At 45.5% G+C, this 16,622-nt stretch overlaps 1 protein-coding gene across 3 annotated transcripts; it reads right to left on the bottom strand.

The window, feature by feature from the left end:
• Positions 1 to 684: 684 nt before the first annotated feature.
• Positions 685 to 16,261, bottom strand: ogdha (oxoglutarate dehydrogenase a). Of its 3 annotated transcripts, XM_055511714.1 has the most exons (25): positions 16,105 to 16,261; positions 14,267 to 14,635; positions 12,660 to 12,845; positions 11,458 to 11,560; positions 9,581 to 9,625; positions 7,844 to 7,888; positions 7,017 to 7,132; positions 6,765 to 6,919; positions 6,402 to 6,548; positions 6,224 to 6,314; positions 5,927 to 6,106; positions 5,598 to 5,726; positions 5,342 to 5,521; positions 5,119 to 5,271; positions 4,802 to 4,904; positions 4,594 to 4,722; positions 4,322 to 4,472; positions 3,947 to 4,074; positions 3,683 to 3,861; positions 3,479 to 3,550; positions 3,283 to 3,408; positions 3,111 to 3,183; positions 2,855 to 3,018; positions 2,458 to 2,612; positions 685 to 2,366 (listed from the first exon to the last, which is right to left on the bottom strand). In XM_055511714.1, exons 2-25 carry the CDS (start codon positions 14,504 to 14,506, stop codon positions 2,246 to 2,248), a joined length of 3,171 nt encoding a protein of 1,056 aa, XP_055367689.1. In that variant the 5' UTR covers positions 14,507 to 14,635; positions 16,105 to 16,261; the 3' UTR covers positions 685 to 2,245. The 3 variants fall into 3 exon arrangements, with proteins under 3 accessions (XP_055367689.1, XP_055367690.1, XP_029017930.1); XM_055511715.1 differs by lacking the exon at positions 7,844 to 7,888; XM_029162097.3 differs by lacking the exons at positions 7,844 to 7,888; positions 9,581 to 9,625.
• Positions 16,262 to 16,622: the final 361 nt, after the last annotated feature.

Raw genomic sequence — 16,622 nt, 5'->3', positions numbered from 1 at the left:
GTGGCTGCTGCCATTGGCCAATTCACCTGGAGAGGTAACACCAACAAGAAGCTAACACCCTCATCAGATAATATGTGAAAAGCTAATGTGACGTCATTTTTTGGTAGGCTGAGACCTGAGCGTTGAGAAACCTTCAGAAAAAATGTTGCAGGGGTGCTCTCGCCCGCCGCTGTCTTACAGTCACATGACATTAACATTACAGTAGGCAGAGCAGACTGACTGGTTGGTAGCAGCTTTAGGAAACCTGTGAATCATTAAGTCATTGTTCCACGTGTGGGTAGATAGATGGTGACCTAAACATCCTGTTGTCGCTGTGCAGGACATAACAAGAAGGACGTTGCTGCTTTGACCAGTGGTTCTTTTCTTTCAGCCAGGGCTGGAGCCACATGAATGGTTTGAACATGTGCTTCTACATTTCCCATGATGCACCAGGGCAACCTGTTTACCAATCTCTGGTTACATAGTCAATGATGTGTTATAAAGCAGCACATTTGCTTTCTGCTCACCTATTGTTGCTGCTGTATCTGGCTATTACCATGGCAACTGATGCCCAGACACCCACTTGGTGAAAGTTTGACATTAATAGTTTTCCTTTCAAAGGTTGTAATGTAGCAAAACTGTCTGTTCCCCACAAGGACAAAACAAAATGTCAAGTTCACCAACACACTTGAGTCAGGAGAGAAACAGCCTCAATGTTATTTTAATTCAAAGTTTCCACTGGGAGGATTGTACAAAATCAATTTTAAAGGTGTTTTGTCATTGATTAAACAACAAGTTGGACTGATTTTGCAATAGTAAAATCAGAAATCTAGCACCAAAAGTTACAATCCACCAGTTGTTCCACAAATGTGCCCAGACTCAATGAGACAGAGGCAGCAGCTCCTCGGTACATACAGTGTTCTTTATTGAATGAAGCAAGATAATGAGAATCCCCTAATATGAAAATAAATAAATCATTTTCTTTGTCTCCCAGATGCCCTGAAAAACAGTTGTAACTGATTTCACCGTTTGCCATCGTTTATTCAGCTGCTGCACAGAACTGAAGCAATAAAGACGTGATCGGATCAGTTTGGCACCAGAAAAACGCTGACGGAGGGAAAAAAAAAGGAGACTCTTATGTTGAGGGTTAAGTACTGTAAGAATCAGCGGTGCATTTACTTGGATTCATGTAGGAACACGCCATAATTCTTCAAAATAAAAATAAAATAAACTTCTGCTGTGTAGCACATAGTGACAGTCCTGAGCAAGCAAAACCCAGCTGCTGCAGTGATCCTCCAACCCTCCGCTAGCTGCGCTTCCATCGAGCCATCTAGTGATTCCTGCATCGAATGTCAGAAGCCGATGATGGAATAACTAAATAGGTGGAGTCACTGAAGGGGTGTCTGTGGACGGAGGAAAGTGTTGAGGGGTCAAAGACTTAGGCTTCATTCTCCCACATTGTTTTCATTTTAGAAGCATGATTGATGAAAATTCTGGGACCTAAAAACTTGGAAGAAATTCCTTCATTTTGCCCACACAACCTGCGCAGTTGGGTGGGGTGGGGTGTGGTGGCTGGTTTCATCGGTGCCTCCCACTGATTACCTGGATCAGCTGTGTTCAGCCACTGAGATGCTCTACAAGCAGCAGGCTTGAAGAACAAGCAAGGCTGCGGTTACACACCAGGGGCAGCTAAATAAATGGTTCTGACAGCGCCAGTCTATTAATGTCAAGACCAGGTTTGTACTCAGAAAGCTGGCTTCAGTTTCATTGTGGAAACCAGACCTCGAATCCCTGACATGTCTAACTGAAACCACCAGCCTGCCGCGGCTTTGATTCTGATTCTTTTAGCTTGTCCAAACCTTAAGTTACGGTACGTGTCCCACATTTATGACATACTACGCCCTGCAGCCTGTCACGAGTTGGACAGACCCGAAGCATGACAACAGATGGGTGACAGATAACCAATTTTTTGCCTTTGATTGAAAATATTCATTATATTTGAATTTGACGTCCAGCCCATAAACACTGTGCACATGTTGCAGCAGAAGAAAGTAAAATGTTTGTTTCAACAAACTACAAAATATCAGCAAAGTTTAACTGGAGTGAAATTCAACTGTGAACTGACAGAGTTGCTGTTTGTAGCTGGAAAACCTTTGGCGTGTACTGTACTGTGTGTACACAGAAATAGAGTTGTTTATTCTGTGTTGAGGTTGGGTCTGAATCCAGGGGTCAGGGGTCACAGGGTTTATACCAGGTGTTTGCAGTTTTACTGCTGGTCTTTGAATGCATCCAGGTCGAAGGCGGTGTCCAAGAAACGCCGTAGCTCCACCAGGTGAGTGTTTTTGTTTCCTGTAGCTGGTGCTGCTGCTGGCTCTCTACCAGCATACCTGAGTCCCAGACAGAGAGGTCAAAGGTGAACAAGCTTGTGTAATCAGCGGCTACAGTATAATTAAAAAGCCAGAGAATGTAGGCCATTACCAGACAGGTTTGGATCTCTGGATGGTGGTCCTGATGCGAGGCTTCACGTAGTCGTAGTAACCCTGGTTCTTGTGCTCCTCCTGACACCAAACCAGGTCAGCGTTGGGGAAGCGCTCCGTCTCTGCCTTCACCTGGTCGAACGGGAACGGAGATAGCTGCAAGGGGAGAACACCGATTTATTTACCTGCTCAGACAATATGAACTGGATCAATAACTCTACACTACACCAGTGGCAGGACAGCAGAGCTACACTAAGGCAAAGGTGCAGCCTGAGAGTCACACTTCATCATCTTTGTCCAGGAGCTGACTGTACGTTGGCAACTACCACCTGACAACCAGGGAGGAAGGACAGCAACTGACCTCAGTCACTTGGTGATGTCACTGCAGTGTTTATTACCTGCTCTATGCGAGCGATGGCCACGGTCTCCTCCTGGCCCCTGGTCTTTCTCTCTTTGGTCAGCTCATAGTAAACCTTTCCTGTGCAGAAGATCAACCTCTTCACCTCTTCTGGCCGCTCGATCAATGGCCCTGTCTCTGGGATCAACCTCTGGAAGTGACTTCCTACACAAAAGGAAAAAAGGAGATGTCAGAGCTCTTCTTGTTGTCGTCAATCTTAATTTTTATACGTGCACCAAGCAAAGAAAAAAAGTTACCAGGCAGCATCTCGTCAAAGCTGGAACGAGCTTCTGGGTGACGCAGCAGAGATTTGGGAGTGAAGATGATCAGCTGGTAGGACAAACCGGATGTTTATCATGCTTTAGGGAACATTTTCTGAACTAGACTAACGTTTTTCACAGTTCATTCACACTTGTGTGTGCATCTTACAGGCTTCCTGAACGGCAGGAGGATCTGCCGTCTGACAACGTGGAAGTAGTTTGCAGGAGATGAACAGTTCACCACAATCCAGTTACAGTCATAGAGCTGTCGCACAGCGAAGTCGTCTGTGATGTTCTGAGACAGGAAATCAATTTCAATAAAAACAGTAAGGAATCATCTGTGTGTGCGTTTGCTTGTGCCTTACTGGCATCACATCTGGGTCATCGTTGCACATCTGGAGAAATCTCTCTGGACGGGCTGAAGAATGTTCTGGACCCTGAACACACAAACACTAAGCGGTCAGCTTATTAGGAACAGCTTCAGTCCTGTGACAGCATTCAGACATTAGTCTGAGTGAACTGGCTCATTCCTCTGTTACTGGTCTGGCTGGTCTCATCTGTTCTCTCACCATGCCCTCCAAGCCGTGTGGCAACAGCAGCACAATGCCGTTCTGTCTCACCCACTTCGCCTGACCGGGGCTGATAAACTGGTCGATGATGCACTGAGCAGTGTTGTGGAAATCTCCAAACTGAGCCTCCCACAAAATCAGAGCATTGGGACTCGCCATTGCAAATCCCAATTCAAAACCTAAGGCACAGGAAAGACAACTGGATCAGAACTTACTGAATCAGGACCCACTGAGCGATGGACAAAACAGCAGCATGGGACTCACCGAGGACTCCGTATTCAGACAGAGAGCTGTTGCACACGGTGTACGGCGCCTGGTCAGGAGACAGGTGGTTCATGGGGATACACGTCCTCTTGTCTACGTTCTGGTCGTGGAGGACATGATGGCGGTGGCTGGAAGAAGACGTTTGGGCTGTTCAGTTGAAGCTCAGCTTTATCTGCACTGTGCGTGTGTGTGTGTGTGTGTGTGTGTGTGTAGAAAGTGCCTTGAGATAACTTTGTTGTGATTTGGCGCTATCTAAATAAAAGTGAATTGAATTGAACCATGTATGAACACTGACGTGCTACACAAGGCTTCTATCAAAGCAGACAGTGATGCAGCATGTGGCTGCGCTGCCGAAGCAGAGACGCTGGGTTTCACCTGAATGTGCCCCGCTCCACGTCCTGTCCCGACAGCCTGACGTGAATCCCCTCCTTCAGCAGCGACCCGAAGGCCATGTACTCTCCCAGAGCCCAGTCCACCATCCTGTTCCGGATCATCTCAGCTCGGCCCTTCAGGATACGACTCAGACCTGAAGTGACAAAAAACAATACAGTACCAGAAAACTACCAGGACACAGGAAACAGAGGTGACAATTGTTTTCTCCCCCTGTGAACGGGTTCTGTGCCAATGAAACACTAAATGTGTTAGACCTCCGTGGATGGTGAAGTCCTCAACAGGAACTGACGAGGCCGCCTGTCCGATGTGGTTCAGGTTTTCCTCCGTCAGACCGGTGGAGGGGCAGCTCATGGACTTTGGCTGACCATCCAGGGTGAAAAAACCTGAAGACACAAAGAGTTTGGACCAGAACAGACCCAGCATGTAATACAGACCCACTCCAGGACATCTGTCCTCCCTCACCAGGCCATGGGGAGTCCAGCCAGTGCTTGATGTGGAGGATCTTCTCGTCTTTGGAGCGAGCATATGCTTCCTCACAGATTTTATCGTACTTGGCGATTTCTTCCTGCAGAACAAACAGTTTGGTCTGTGTCAGTTTACCTCCCTACTGCTCCTGCCGAGTGCTGCTTGTGGATTGTATATACATTTTCTATGATGTCACCTCTTGTTGAATTTTCAGCATTCTTGTGAAATTCCAACATAATGCAAATACAACACGATCAACGCCTGGTGCCTTGGTTCTTTGCTTCTGTTTGTCGCTTGTTGTGTGTGGCTGTTACCTCGTACTCCTGCCTGGTCACAGCCCCATCTGCGATCAGTTTCTCTGCGTATTTCTGCAGAACTGGTTTCTGCTTCTTGATCTGTTTGTACATCAGCGGCTGAGTGAACATCGGCTCGTCCATCTCGTTGTGACCCATGCGACGGTACGACACCTGCACAGACAGGTGCATGTTATATCCCCAGCTCACGCTGTGGTGGGAGGCACAGAGGACCAGCACTGACCAGGTCGACCACCACGTCTTTGTGGAAAGTGGCTCTCCACTCAGCTGCCACATTACAGACGTAGATGACGGCTTCTGGGTCGTCAGCATTCACGTGGAAGATAGGAGCGTTGACGACTCGAGCCACGTCAGTCGGATACGGAGATGACCGAGCCATCCGAGGATCAGTGGTAAATCCGATCTGGAGGAAGGAGGTGGCGGCTCAGCGTCTCTTAGAGTCTCATTATAGATGCGTTGTTTTGCGTTTCCTTAGTTACCTGGTTGTTGGCAACAACGTGCACTGTGCCATGCGTGGTGTAGGACGGCAGGTCAGACAGGTGGAAGGTCTCATAGACGATACCCTGACCTGCAAACGCTGCGTCTCCATGGATCAGAATGGACATCACCTGTGCGCGCACACACACCAATACCTATGAGAGGTGTGAAGCCCTGCAGCAGCTGCAGGATGCTGAAACCCTGTTTACGCTGGAATCCTCAACCCATCTCTGCTGCCATGAGTACCACCACAGTGACTGATAAAAACACAGCTGTGGGCTTCTCATCTGTTATAAGCAGAATATACAGTGTGTAGACAGCTGGTGTTCACCCTTTTTCCATCCGAGTCTCCACTGTAGAACTGTTCAGCCTTGGTCTTTCCCTGCACCACAGGGTCCACGGCCTCCAGGTGAGACGGGTTGGCCACCAGAGACAGAGTGATGTTCCTATCTGTCACACGGTTGATACGACGGTGGTACATGCCCAGATGGTACTTCACATCTCCAGAGCCCTGATGAGGAAACAACTCCAAGTCAACTGAAATGCAACTTCTCAAATCAAGCACTGAATCCATTTCTCTCAATAACTTGAGATTCCATTCGTCATGCAGTAGGAGCAGTTAAATCACCTCATCAGCAGCTTCCAGCTTGGAGTCAAACTGACAGAAAATCTGTTCCAGCTCTTTACGGATCACATTGGCCAAAACATTTAGACGCCCCCTGAAATGAGAAGTTCACTTGTCACTCTGGTTAAGAGGCATCACTCTTCAACACGCCATCAGGTTCCTGTCTTCTACCCTCTGTTACCTGTGAGGCATTCCCATGATGACGTAGTCTACACCACTCTCAGACGACTTATCGATGATGGTTTTCAGAGCAGGGATCAAAGACTCGCATCCCTCCAGACCAAAGCGCTTCTCTGCAGACCACTTCTTCTGCAGAAACTCCTCAAACCTACACACACACACACACACACACACACACACACACACACACACACACACACACACACACACACACACACACACACACACACACACACACACACACACACACACACACACACACACACACACACACACACACACACACACACACACACACACACACACACACACAGTGCATATGCTGTTCATGATGCTCCAGTGCGGTGTGTGGTGGTGTTTTTACCTGGTGGAGCGAACCATTCTGGCCAGCAGTGTCCTCTTCTCCTCCAAAGTGAACTGCATCAGTCCTGGAGTCTCAAACTTCTGCCTGATCCACTGACACTGCTCCAGGTCATTGATGAACATGAACTCCACACCAATGTGTTGACAGTATGCCATCTGCAAAAATGTGGCATGACATAAGTCAGCAAAGCAATGTATGAGGAGACTTTTTAGTCTTGCATTAAAAACTTTATGAACTGAAGCCTGTGTTTACCTCCAGACGCCGTATGATCTCTTTAAGCGGCAGAGCAGTCTCTGAGCCTCCGATGAAGGTGGTGGTGGGCAGATGAAACACCTTGTCCAGGTCTGACTCATCCAGACCATAGAAGCCTGCATGTCCCAGGACACATAACAGGACAGGCGGGAAAGAAGGAGCAAGAGGAAGAGAGAGTTTAAAGAAACCAGGAAAGAGTTCAGAAACGATTGCAGGAGGGACAACGCCAAAAGACGCACAGACACACTCAAGCAATGGTTAGATGGACGTTAGTAATGAACGTCAATGCATCAGCGCCACAATGTGGAGAAAATGCAGCGGGAGCAGGTAAAAAGCCCAGAGACAGAGGGGGTGAAAGGGAAGGACACACATTTAGTATTAGGAAGCAATCAACAAATTCACACAGGAAATCTTGAAACCAGAGCTCAGGACAACTCATACCAGCAGTTTACCTGAGTTCAAATCCTTCCCTCATTGACATGAATGAAACATTTAGACACAAGCAGAGCTGGTTTCTTTGTTGTTGGTGCTGATATTCAGATTTACTGTAGGCCTGTTAGGGGAGGGGAAAAGAAGCAGCACAACCTAGAGCCCTGTCTTCAGGGGTCACTCACTAATCTGCCGTCACACAGCTGAGCTGGAAGACTGACAGCTGATCCAGCCAATCACAAAGCTCACGCAGCTTTAAAAGTGACTTCTGACAAGCTGAACCAGCGAAGAGAAAGCATTACAGTCACAAAACAACCGCATGACCAGCAGCCAAGCTGTCATGAAGCACGAGGCCAGAGTGATGACTGGAGCTCTACAGACAAACGGCTGAGGTTTACCGCTCTGTCGGCGGCCGACGTGCAACGGGGAGAGGCAGTCAGACTCTGAAACACAGTTTCACTAGATAAAATACTTTGACATGAAGCAACAAAGCAACACTTGAGTAAACTCTCAGCTTTGTTGCACGTGTGGCTTGGTAGGATCCTACTCTGAGCAGACATCAAGTATGATGAGAGGAAACTGGCAAGTCTACAGGCACTACAACAACACATTAGGATGCATTTAAAGGCTGTGGACTCAAAACAGCTGAATATTGTAACAGTGAAGCAGCAAATGAGGCTTCAGTCATCAATAGGAATGAACACAGACTAACTCAGAACTAAGACTAAGCACAGTAAGAACCAACAGCAGCAGAAACATCTGGCTCCAAGCGTTCAGCTCTCAGGGTTCACGTCAAACTTTGAGCTGGTGGCATGAAAAATTATTTTCAAATGCACTACGGCTAAAAGGTGAAAGTACTGACCTGAAACTAATACATCATTGGTTGAATGACATCAAAGCTTACACCTCCTGGATTTTACAGTGTCCTTTGGCCTTTGTGCTGGGACCGGAGCTCCAGCTTTGAGGAGCGAATCCTCGTCTGTTCCGCTAGCGGGCCACCGGCCGCACTGATCGGATATTTCGCTTAAGGCTTAGAAAATGTTAAACAAATGTGTTGCTTCTGTCTTATAACCACCAGTTCAATCAGTTTAATCTAAATGAGTCTGACACGATTCCTGGGCTGTGTTGTTTAACAATAACATTTCAGTGCCACCTAGAGGAGTTTTCTAAAGCATAAATAATCTATCAGTCATATGTACAAACTGCTCTACGGATCAGCAGGATGCTAGCAGCCGCTAGAAGCTAGCGCAGCTGACGACAGCCACCAGAACACAGGAGACATTCAGAGGTCAGAGGGGATGAAGCTGTACTTTCTGATTGATCACAGCGAGGCGAGCTCAAGAAGCTGAAAACACCATCACTGACATGTTTTACAGATCCATGAAGGTGTTTTATTTTCCCACATATTGAGCTCACAGTTTGAATGTGTTTGACCCGCTCTGTGGTTCAATGTCCAATCTAGCAGGAGAAACACTTTCTGCAGGAGCCAAGAACAGTTGAGCTGCAGGTAAACAAAGAAGTCTGGGTGGCCTGTGTTACCTGGAAAGAAGAAGAACGAATGTCGCCGTTCCTATGTACACTTCAGCAAATACCCACATTGGCAATGGTGACACACAAAGCCCAGTATTTTGTTGTTGAAAGACTCAAAGACAACAGAGACCATTAAATGTGCAAGTTTTCAAGTTTTAAGCTTAATTAATCTAAAATTTATCCACAAATGCAAATCAAATGCAATTCAGTACAGCTACTCTAAAATAAAAATACTGGTTCTAGTCTCAAAGTCCAGGAACTTTAAAACTATACAATAACATAAGTGTATTAAACGTCTTTAGTCTGACTCCACCAGCCTCTACTTTCGCACAACCTGTCTCTCCTCCCACTGTCCTTCCACTGGTGGCTCAGCGTTCGTTAACTCCTGTAGAAATTAGTGACGTAACAGACATTGAACCAAACCTCTTTCATCTTTTCTCTGGAGCTTGGGATGTCAGAAACAGGTGACTGTGCCGTTTCCAGTGCAGCTGGCAGCAGAGTCTGCTTTAAACATCCCGGAGCTACTCACTAGGGCAGTGGCGGTAACAAGCAGAACAAGGCTTCGCAGCACTGTGCAGTGACACATCAGTTATCGGTTCTCATACCTCCTACTGTTAGGACTCTCAGCCTCTCCTCGAACACAGTCACGTCTGGAAGGGTCACCAGCAGGAGGGGCAGCAAAAGAAGACACACCCAGGCACCGTTAATGGGCTATAATTGATTCAAACCCGGCAGCCATGGCCTTTACCTCAGCACAACAGCAGCTACGGTCTCTCAGCGTCTCCACCGCTCACCGTTAATGGTGGAGAAAGACAGATGCTGGGGTCAAAACATCATGCACATTCCCCCAAACCTGGAAGCCATTCTGCACAGGTGACCTTCACTACAGCAGGGATGGGACCTTTTCTAAGCCTTTGTCTGCCGGTGCTGCAGACCGTAAGTCCCACACACAGCACTGTCTCATGCTTCACAGTCTGCCCCTGCAATTCACCTGATCTCCACCGCATTAGGCTGAAAAGAACAGTGACAGCAGGCAGAGAGCCTAACATCAAATGTAGCCTGAAGAACAACCAGGTCCAAAGAATTTCACCATAGATTCATCATTATTTATCCCACAATGGAGAAACTGCTTCCTTTTGGATTCTGTTCTACTGTCATGTCTGTCAAACAGCACTGACACCGTGTAAAACCGCAGAGGTCAGCCAGCCAGAAACAAGCTGGAAGCTACTAGCAAAAACACATGACAAAACACATACGGACCCCAGAATCTGTGCCAGCTGCTTCCAACTGTGAAGGAGACAAGTTGCCGCAACTGGTTTCACGACTACAGGGCAAATGACCTGATGCAGTGAGAGCAACCTCTGATTTCTGCAGAAGTAATTAGGCAAACGTCCACTAATCAATTACTGAGCTAATAAAAATTGAATTTAATACGCGAGTCAAGATAAAAACCACCCATATTAACTTTGTACAGTCCCTGAACACACAAGCAGAGCGCTGGTTGATAAAGTACAGGCGGTGTAAGTGTAGAGGATGTAAGTGGGGCCTACAGATGCAGATCAGCTGCTCCATCTGTGGAGCGTTTTGACTCCTTCTGGTCAGAGGAACCAGTTCAGATGCAGCATGTTCACAACTCTGCATCTGTGTACAGTCTGTACTATGTACAGTGAACACAAGGTCAGAACAAAACAACTCAAGTAACGGTTCAGTTCACCCATTAGCATCATAACCAAACACACAGCTTTGAATGAGTTACTGCGGCGGGTGATGAAGGACAACACCAGAGGTTAGAGCATGCAACTACTACGATCATACGCTGAATAAGAAATGAAAGCTGCAGAACCAGAAAATGATTATTCATTCAAAATGTATAAACATAATCTTTTGTGCTTGGATAGAAATAAAAGCTTGTCTGCTTAATTTGAGTCATTACAGAACACCTGAGCTCAAAATCTATTTCTGCTTGGCCTTTCAAATCCAATTAAAATCTTTATGGACAAAGTGACGGAACAACATGAGCCAAGCTCTACAAACGATGATGAGGAACTCGCGACAGTCAAGGAAAATGCTCCAGTATGTGAAAATTAAACACTGAAGGATTGAAATTTCCACCACAAATAAATAATATTTAGACTGGCCTGTAAAAACAAACCATTCAGGAAGTTGGAAACAAGTATAATGAACATATTTAGCATTGGACTGAAGACTAGCTTCACCACCAGTGCATTAAGTGTATAATTCTGTACATTAAACTGACTCAGGTCAACTTCCACAAATCATGTGTACGTTTTAAGTGGAGTAATAGGTCAAAACATGGAAGGAGTAAGAATCCAGTGTCTGTAGAGTCCTCCCTGTTGTCAGACAGAATCTGTGTGACTTAGAAATCGTAGGACTGCAACGCTGACTCTGAGACGATGTGGTGACAAGGACAATTAGACAGAAGCTGCAGTACTGTTCTAGTTTTAAAGGTTCAGAGTCTCACCCAGTTTGTCAGATGAGGTGATAATGTCAGTGGGGACACACGAGTCCAGATCTGCGTCCATGATGCCGAGGGGATCCAACTGGGCCACATGGTGACCTCGGATCTACAATTGACAACAGTACAGAACCCACCAAGACAGAAGGAAGAGTAGGGAGAAATATAGAATATAGGAGGAAGAAAGACAGTGGGAGATATAGGAAGAGAAAAATAGAAGATGATCAAATAACATGGGGGGGGGGTGCATCATTAGGCTCAGAGTGAAAACAACTGGTCTAGCTGTTCTGCGTTACTATGGAAACTGCCCTGCTGACATCAGACAGTCAGTCATTCAATCATTCAGAACAGAGTTCAGCTGCTGCTCGACCATGACCTCATCCAACATTTGCATTTCCATTGCTTGCTTATCTCCCTTTACGTTTTTATATCTATTAGTTTTAGTCTTTTACAGTTCTTGTATTCTCTCTGATTTCCTACTCTTGTGAGCTTTGTTGGAGTTATTGCATTTTCTTTACCTGCCATTTCTGTTTTAGCTCATTTTACTCCCTTCCTGATACATTTGCATCATATTACTTTTGCTTTTCATTGAATAATAATGATAATAAAGATCAATAGTTCTCTCCTCTTTAGATCAGACCATGTAAGCTCTGAGGATGTACAGTGTTTTTAGTTCTCAGTCCGTCTCATGAGAAACCTGTGGTTTGGGGTCACTTAGAAATGCCCTTAAGAGAAAGAGAGAGACAGAAAACAGGGGTCTTTTCCATGGAACATGTGTCTGTTCATTGCATCAGAAGGCCAATGGAGATGACAAGATAACCTCAACAAATGAACAGCTAGAATGCCAAAGGTCTGCAATCCTGTAACTGCTGCAAAGGGAGGATTCTTTGATGAGAGCAAAGTTTGAAGGAAAAACATATTTCAAATACAAATTATTATTTCCTAACCTTTTCAATGCCTTGACTATATTTTCTATTCATTTTACAACTCATGGTGTTAATAAATGTTCGCCTTTTCATGGAAATGACTGTCTGGGTGATCCCAAACCTTTGAACGGTAGTGCGTGTGTATTATATACTATATTATTACTAACCAACGAACGAACGTAGTGCTGGAGGATTAATCTGAACAGGGTGAGGTGGATGTGGAATACTGTTTTGTGACACATCTAGGTTCTGACAACAATCCAAAGCGGAGTGCCTGTGTACCTGGTAGGCTCTGATGAGAGATTGGACAGCCAAGTGATCCTCCACCAGCTTCTCCACGTTAGGCTGCGCCCCGACAAGAGACACGAGCTGAGGAGCAATGAGGCTTGTGGCTGCAGACAGAGGAGACTGGTAGGCAGCACCAGGAGGTGCGCCAGCGTTGGCGTTCCTGAAAAACACATCCCAAGACTGGAGAGAAGGAGGTGAATGGAGGGGAGCGGGGTGGGGAGACAGAGAAGGTGATGAGGTTTGAGATGAATGCGGAAAAACAAGAAAAGGGGGTGGGTGATTTCTAGGAACCAATTAAAGACGAATTGCTTCTCCAACAAGTTGATAGTTTGACGGCAAGAACAGACATCCCAAACAATCTGATCTCTGAGTTCTAGGAGCAGGTTTTCAGCCTGTACTCATCTTATCTGCAACACTGTCAGGTAAATCAGTCGTGAAAATTTCACCCATGTAAAACATATGATACCCGAATAAGAGAAGAGATCTACTGGCTACTGTACCATCAACTAGCTGACGTCACAAACAACACTACACAACAATTAGTGTATCTACAGTTTGCAAACTTCCATTAACTTTTAATGTAGTGGGATTAATGTACTGTATAGTGGTAACTTTAGCTTTATGCTAACAAAGCAGCACAATACTTTCAATGAATAAAACTGATTCCACTACTGTGTAGCATCAGACTCTAACAGTCTATCCAATATCTCAGCAACAGAATCAGTTAATTAGGTTTAACAACACAAATCTTACCTCTTCCTATCAGCACAGTCCCACTGGCCTGAAAACTTATGGCTCTGAGGTACAGTAGGTGTGGGTGTTGTGTAAGTCCTATGTTTCACTTGTGTTATTGCTAAGCTAATAACAGAGCGTTACATAACAGTTGGGACATGGAGCAGAACACCTCAATGACCCGGACAAACCTCGCTGTAGGGTCTACATGTTACCTTAGCTCACCTTACTAAATATTTGAGGAATAATTGTGATCTATTGAAATCTAATTTTAACATGTATTAACTCCGACTAGACCAACTCTTTAGGTTTGAAATGTGTTTTAGAGATACATAACACAGATAGAACCAAAAATCTAGTTCACTGGTCATTTTCTCCCACAGGAGACACCAAATGAAGTGAGGCTGCACCGAACATCTACACAACATGCCAGAGGTCAACAGCAATGAGTGAGAGGAGGGTGGACCCCCTGCACAAGTCTCATATCCTTTGAATAAGGTTGAGTTGGCACAACAGGAGACAGCAAACACGTCTAAAGGATGGTAAGATCTAATTATTGTTACCAACACATTAGAAATATATCTGTAGATACTGTTTAGGTCTTCTTTGGATCATTTCTTCTGATGTAAACCTTTTAGGTAATCTTTCACTATATTTTGTATCAAGCATCTGTATCTGAACCAGATAAATAAAGTACATACAATGGACACATTCAGGCAAAATACAAATATTGTAAAATATATGCAAGTGTAACTCTACTTTTTAACATTGATATTCGTTGCATTGTCCACTTTTGATGCCTTCATTGGATCACACACACTGATCTGTTGCTTGCTTTCCTTCCAGACCAAGGCTCCACTGCTTTTTACCTTGTGAACACTCTTGGGGTTCTCCAACCAGGCGTAGTACATCTCCTCCACATAGTTGGAACTCGTCCCATTTAGGAACGGTTCTGAGGCCACTGGTGCAGAGTAGCACCGGATTGGCCGAAACGTCCTTTTTCCACCTGTGGAGCAGGCTGTGATTGGCTGCTGTTGGCCAAAAGTCTGAGCCGCCTGCGAGGCAGTGAGCGGACGCAATCGCGCTGCACAAGTCCTTAAACGATGCATTAGCAGTCCTTAAAGTATCACACACACACTGGTGGTGGTCAGTCCGACAGGCCGGACCTCCTTAGAACAGACAGAAATAAAATCCACTGAGCTCAGACTCTGGACAGCGAGGGCTGAATAAAACATCCACTGAGAGAGAAAGAAGGAGACACACTGTCAGAGAAAGACCAACACCCACAAACAAAAAACAGCACTCGAAATTCCTCAATATTCAAAACTAGTTAACAGGGTCTGACACACGCTAAGGTTTTTCAAATATCTTTCACTGCAGCCATCTAACACTGGTCTGATGCAGTTTTATTGCTAAGCTCTGTGTACTAGACCTGTCAACTAAAGAAGTACCGCAGGCATCAACAGTGTGTGGATTACACTGTAGCTAATGCTAAGCTAACATCTGTCCATCTGTCTACAGACATCAGACCAGTGTCAAAACAAACCGGGCTGAGTTCAACTTCTGTCCTGTCTGTTTAAAACGATAGTTTTGAGGCTGATCACATAAGACGGTGTCTTTGTCTGGTTTGAGTACTCTTGCTCAATGATCAGTGCAGCTTTAATCGGTTTTGTACACTGCTATTTCTAGTAATAATCGTCTATCAGTCATCACTATCCTGTTGACGATGCTGACAATAATGACTGGCTCTCACTGGAGCTGTAGACTATATGCAGCAGCGGAGACGTCCCACAGGCTTGACTTAATGCTGATGGGACCGGGCTGGACTTAGTCCTGCCTAACGGGATCCTGGTTATTATTGCTGGCTACTTTAGGCCAGTCGGAAGTCAAAATTCATCTGACAGACGACCTCTGAGCTCACTTCGCTGCAGTGTGGTTTACTTTGGTGACTTCCCTCAGCTGTAGCTTTCCGTCAGTGTTTTGACCTTGTTCGCTTTCCACTCCGCACCTCCATTCTCCTTCCTATACGCTGGATGACCCGCCCACAACCGGCCTTTCCGAACGCCTCATTGGCCGTCTCAGGGAAAACCCGCCTCGATTTACGACTCAACGGCCGTGTGTTTTGCCCATGTGAACTGTCAGTCACTTTGTCCTTTCACGAGTCATGACTTCCCGTAAAAATACCTCTTTAAACACAGCCCTGTAAAATGATCTCCCTTCAGTGTTTTGACACTTACGTGACCAAATATGCAGAACATATCACGCTGCGTTAGCGGGCTGGAAACTTTTCTGCACCACTAACGTGTTACGTTACATAATTTAGTCGGGTCGCTTCACCCAAATGCGTCGACTTGTCTATTAATTGCCATTAGCGCGTACGGCTAGCGGCTACGACATGAGGTAGCTACATTAACAAACACCCCGTTGGGAAATCCGGGATTAAATACGCTTTGTTGCGTGATCTAGAATTTTCACCATGAACCAACAGATTTCACTAACATTTTGACAAGTGACGTAGCTCTTTGTGTTTAGTTTTAATGGGCTGCTAGCACGCTGCTAGCACGCTAACAGGTTTCTCAAATTCCTGAACACGGATTTAAAATGTCAATAAAACAGTAAATAGGATGTGTCTGTGCGTAGAGGAGCACATTACGTAGTTTATCTGTGGATACCAAGTGTTGTCCAAGTTTAAGTACCGCTGACTGACCTCGAGAAACGCGTTTGAGCGGCTCCTTGATCGGCCGGTATCCCGGATGCCCTTCTCTCCCGGTAAAAAATGACAGCTCAGGGCGCGGAACATGGAATCAAGGCCTGCGTGAAAATGACGTGCGCCGTGCTGATGTCATGACGCAACAATGGAACGTTTCATGCAGGGTGACGTATGAAATATAAGCGATAAGAGAAGAAGATAGGAAGAAATAGCTTCACACAACAGCAAAGTACGGAGCAAAGAATACAGCGACAGAATAAAAGGCAGTTTGTGCTGGCACAGTACAACGCAGTACAGTATACTGTATATAGTATATGCAGTATATAAAACTACAGCTACACTATATTGCACAATGACAAGGAATGCCTGTATGTATATGATACATATGATATGATATGATATAAATTTAAATACACACTGAATGTACATATTATTTTGTTTAATCCATCATGTTTCTTCTTCTTTTTGTTGTTTATTGGCAGTGGGCAAACTTAGTAGTGCATTGCAGTCACCTA

The sequence above is a fragment of the Betta splendens genome, chromosome 9 (assembly GCF_900634795.4).
Source record: "Betta splendens chromosome 9, fBetSpl5.4, whole genome shotgun sequence".
NCBI classification, from domain to species: domain Eukaryota; kingdom Metazoa; phylum Chordata; class Actinopteri; order Anabantiformes; family Osphronemidae; genus Betta; species Betta splendens.
Note: the sequence above shows the minus strand (reverse complement) of the source record. Positions and strands in the feature narration are given on the sequence as shown.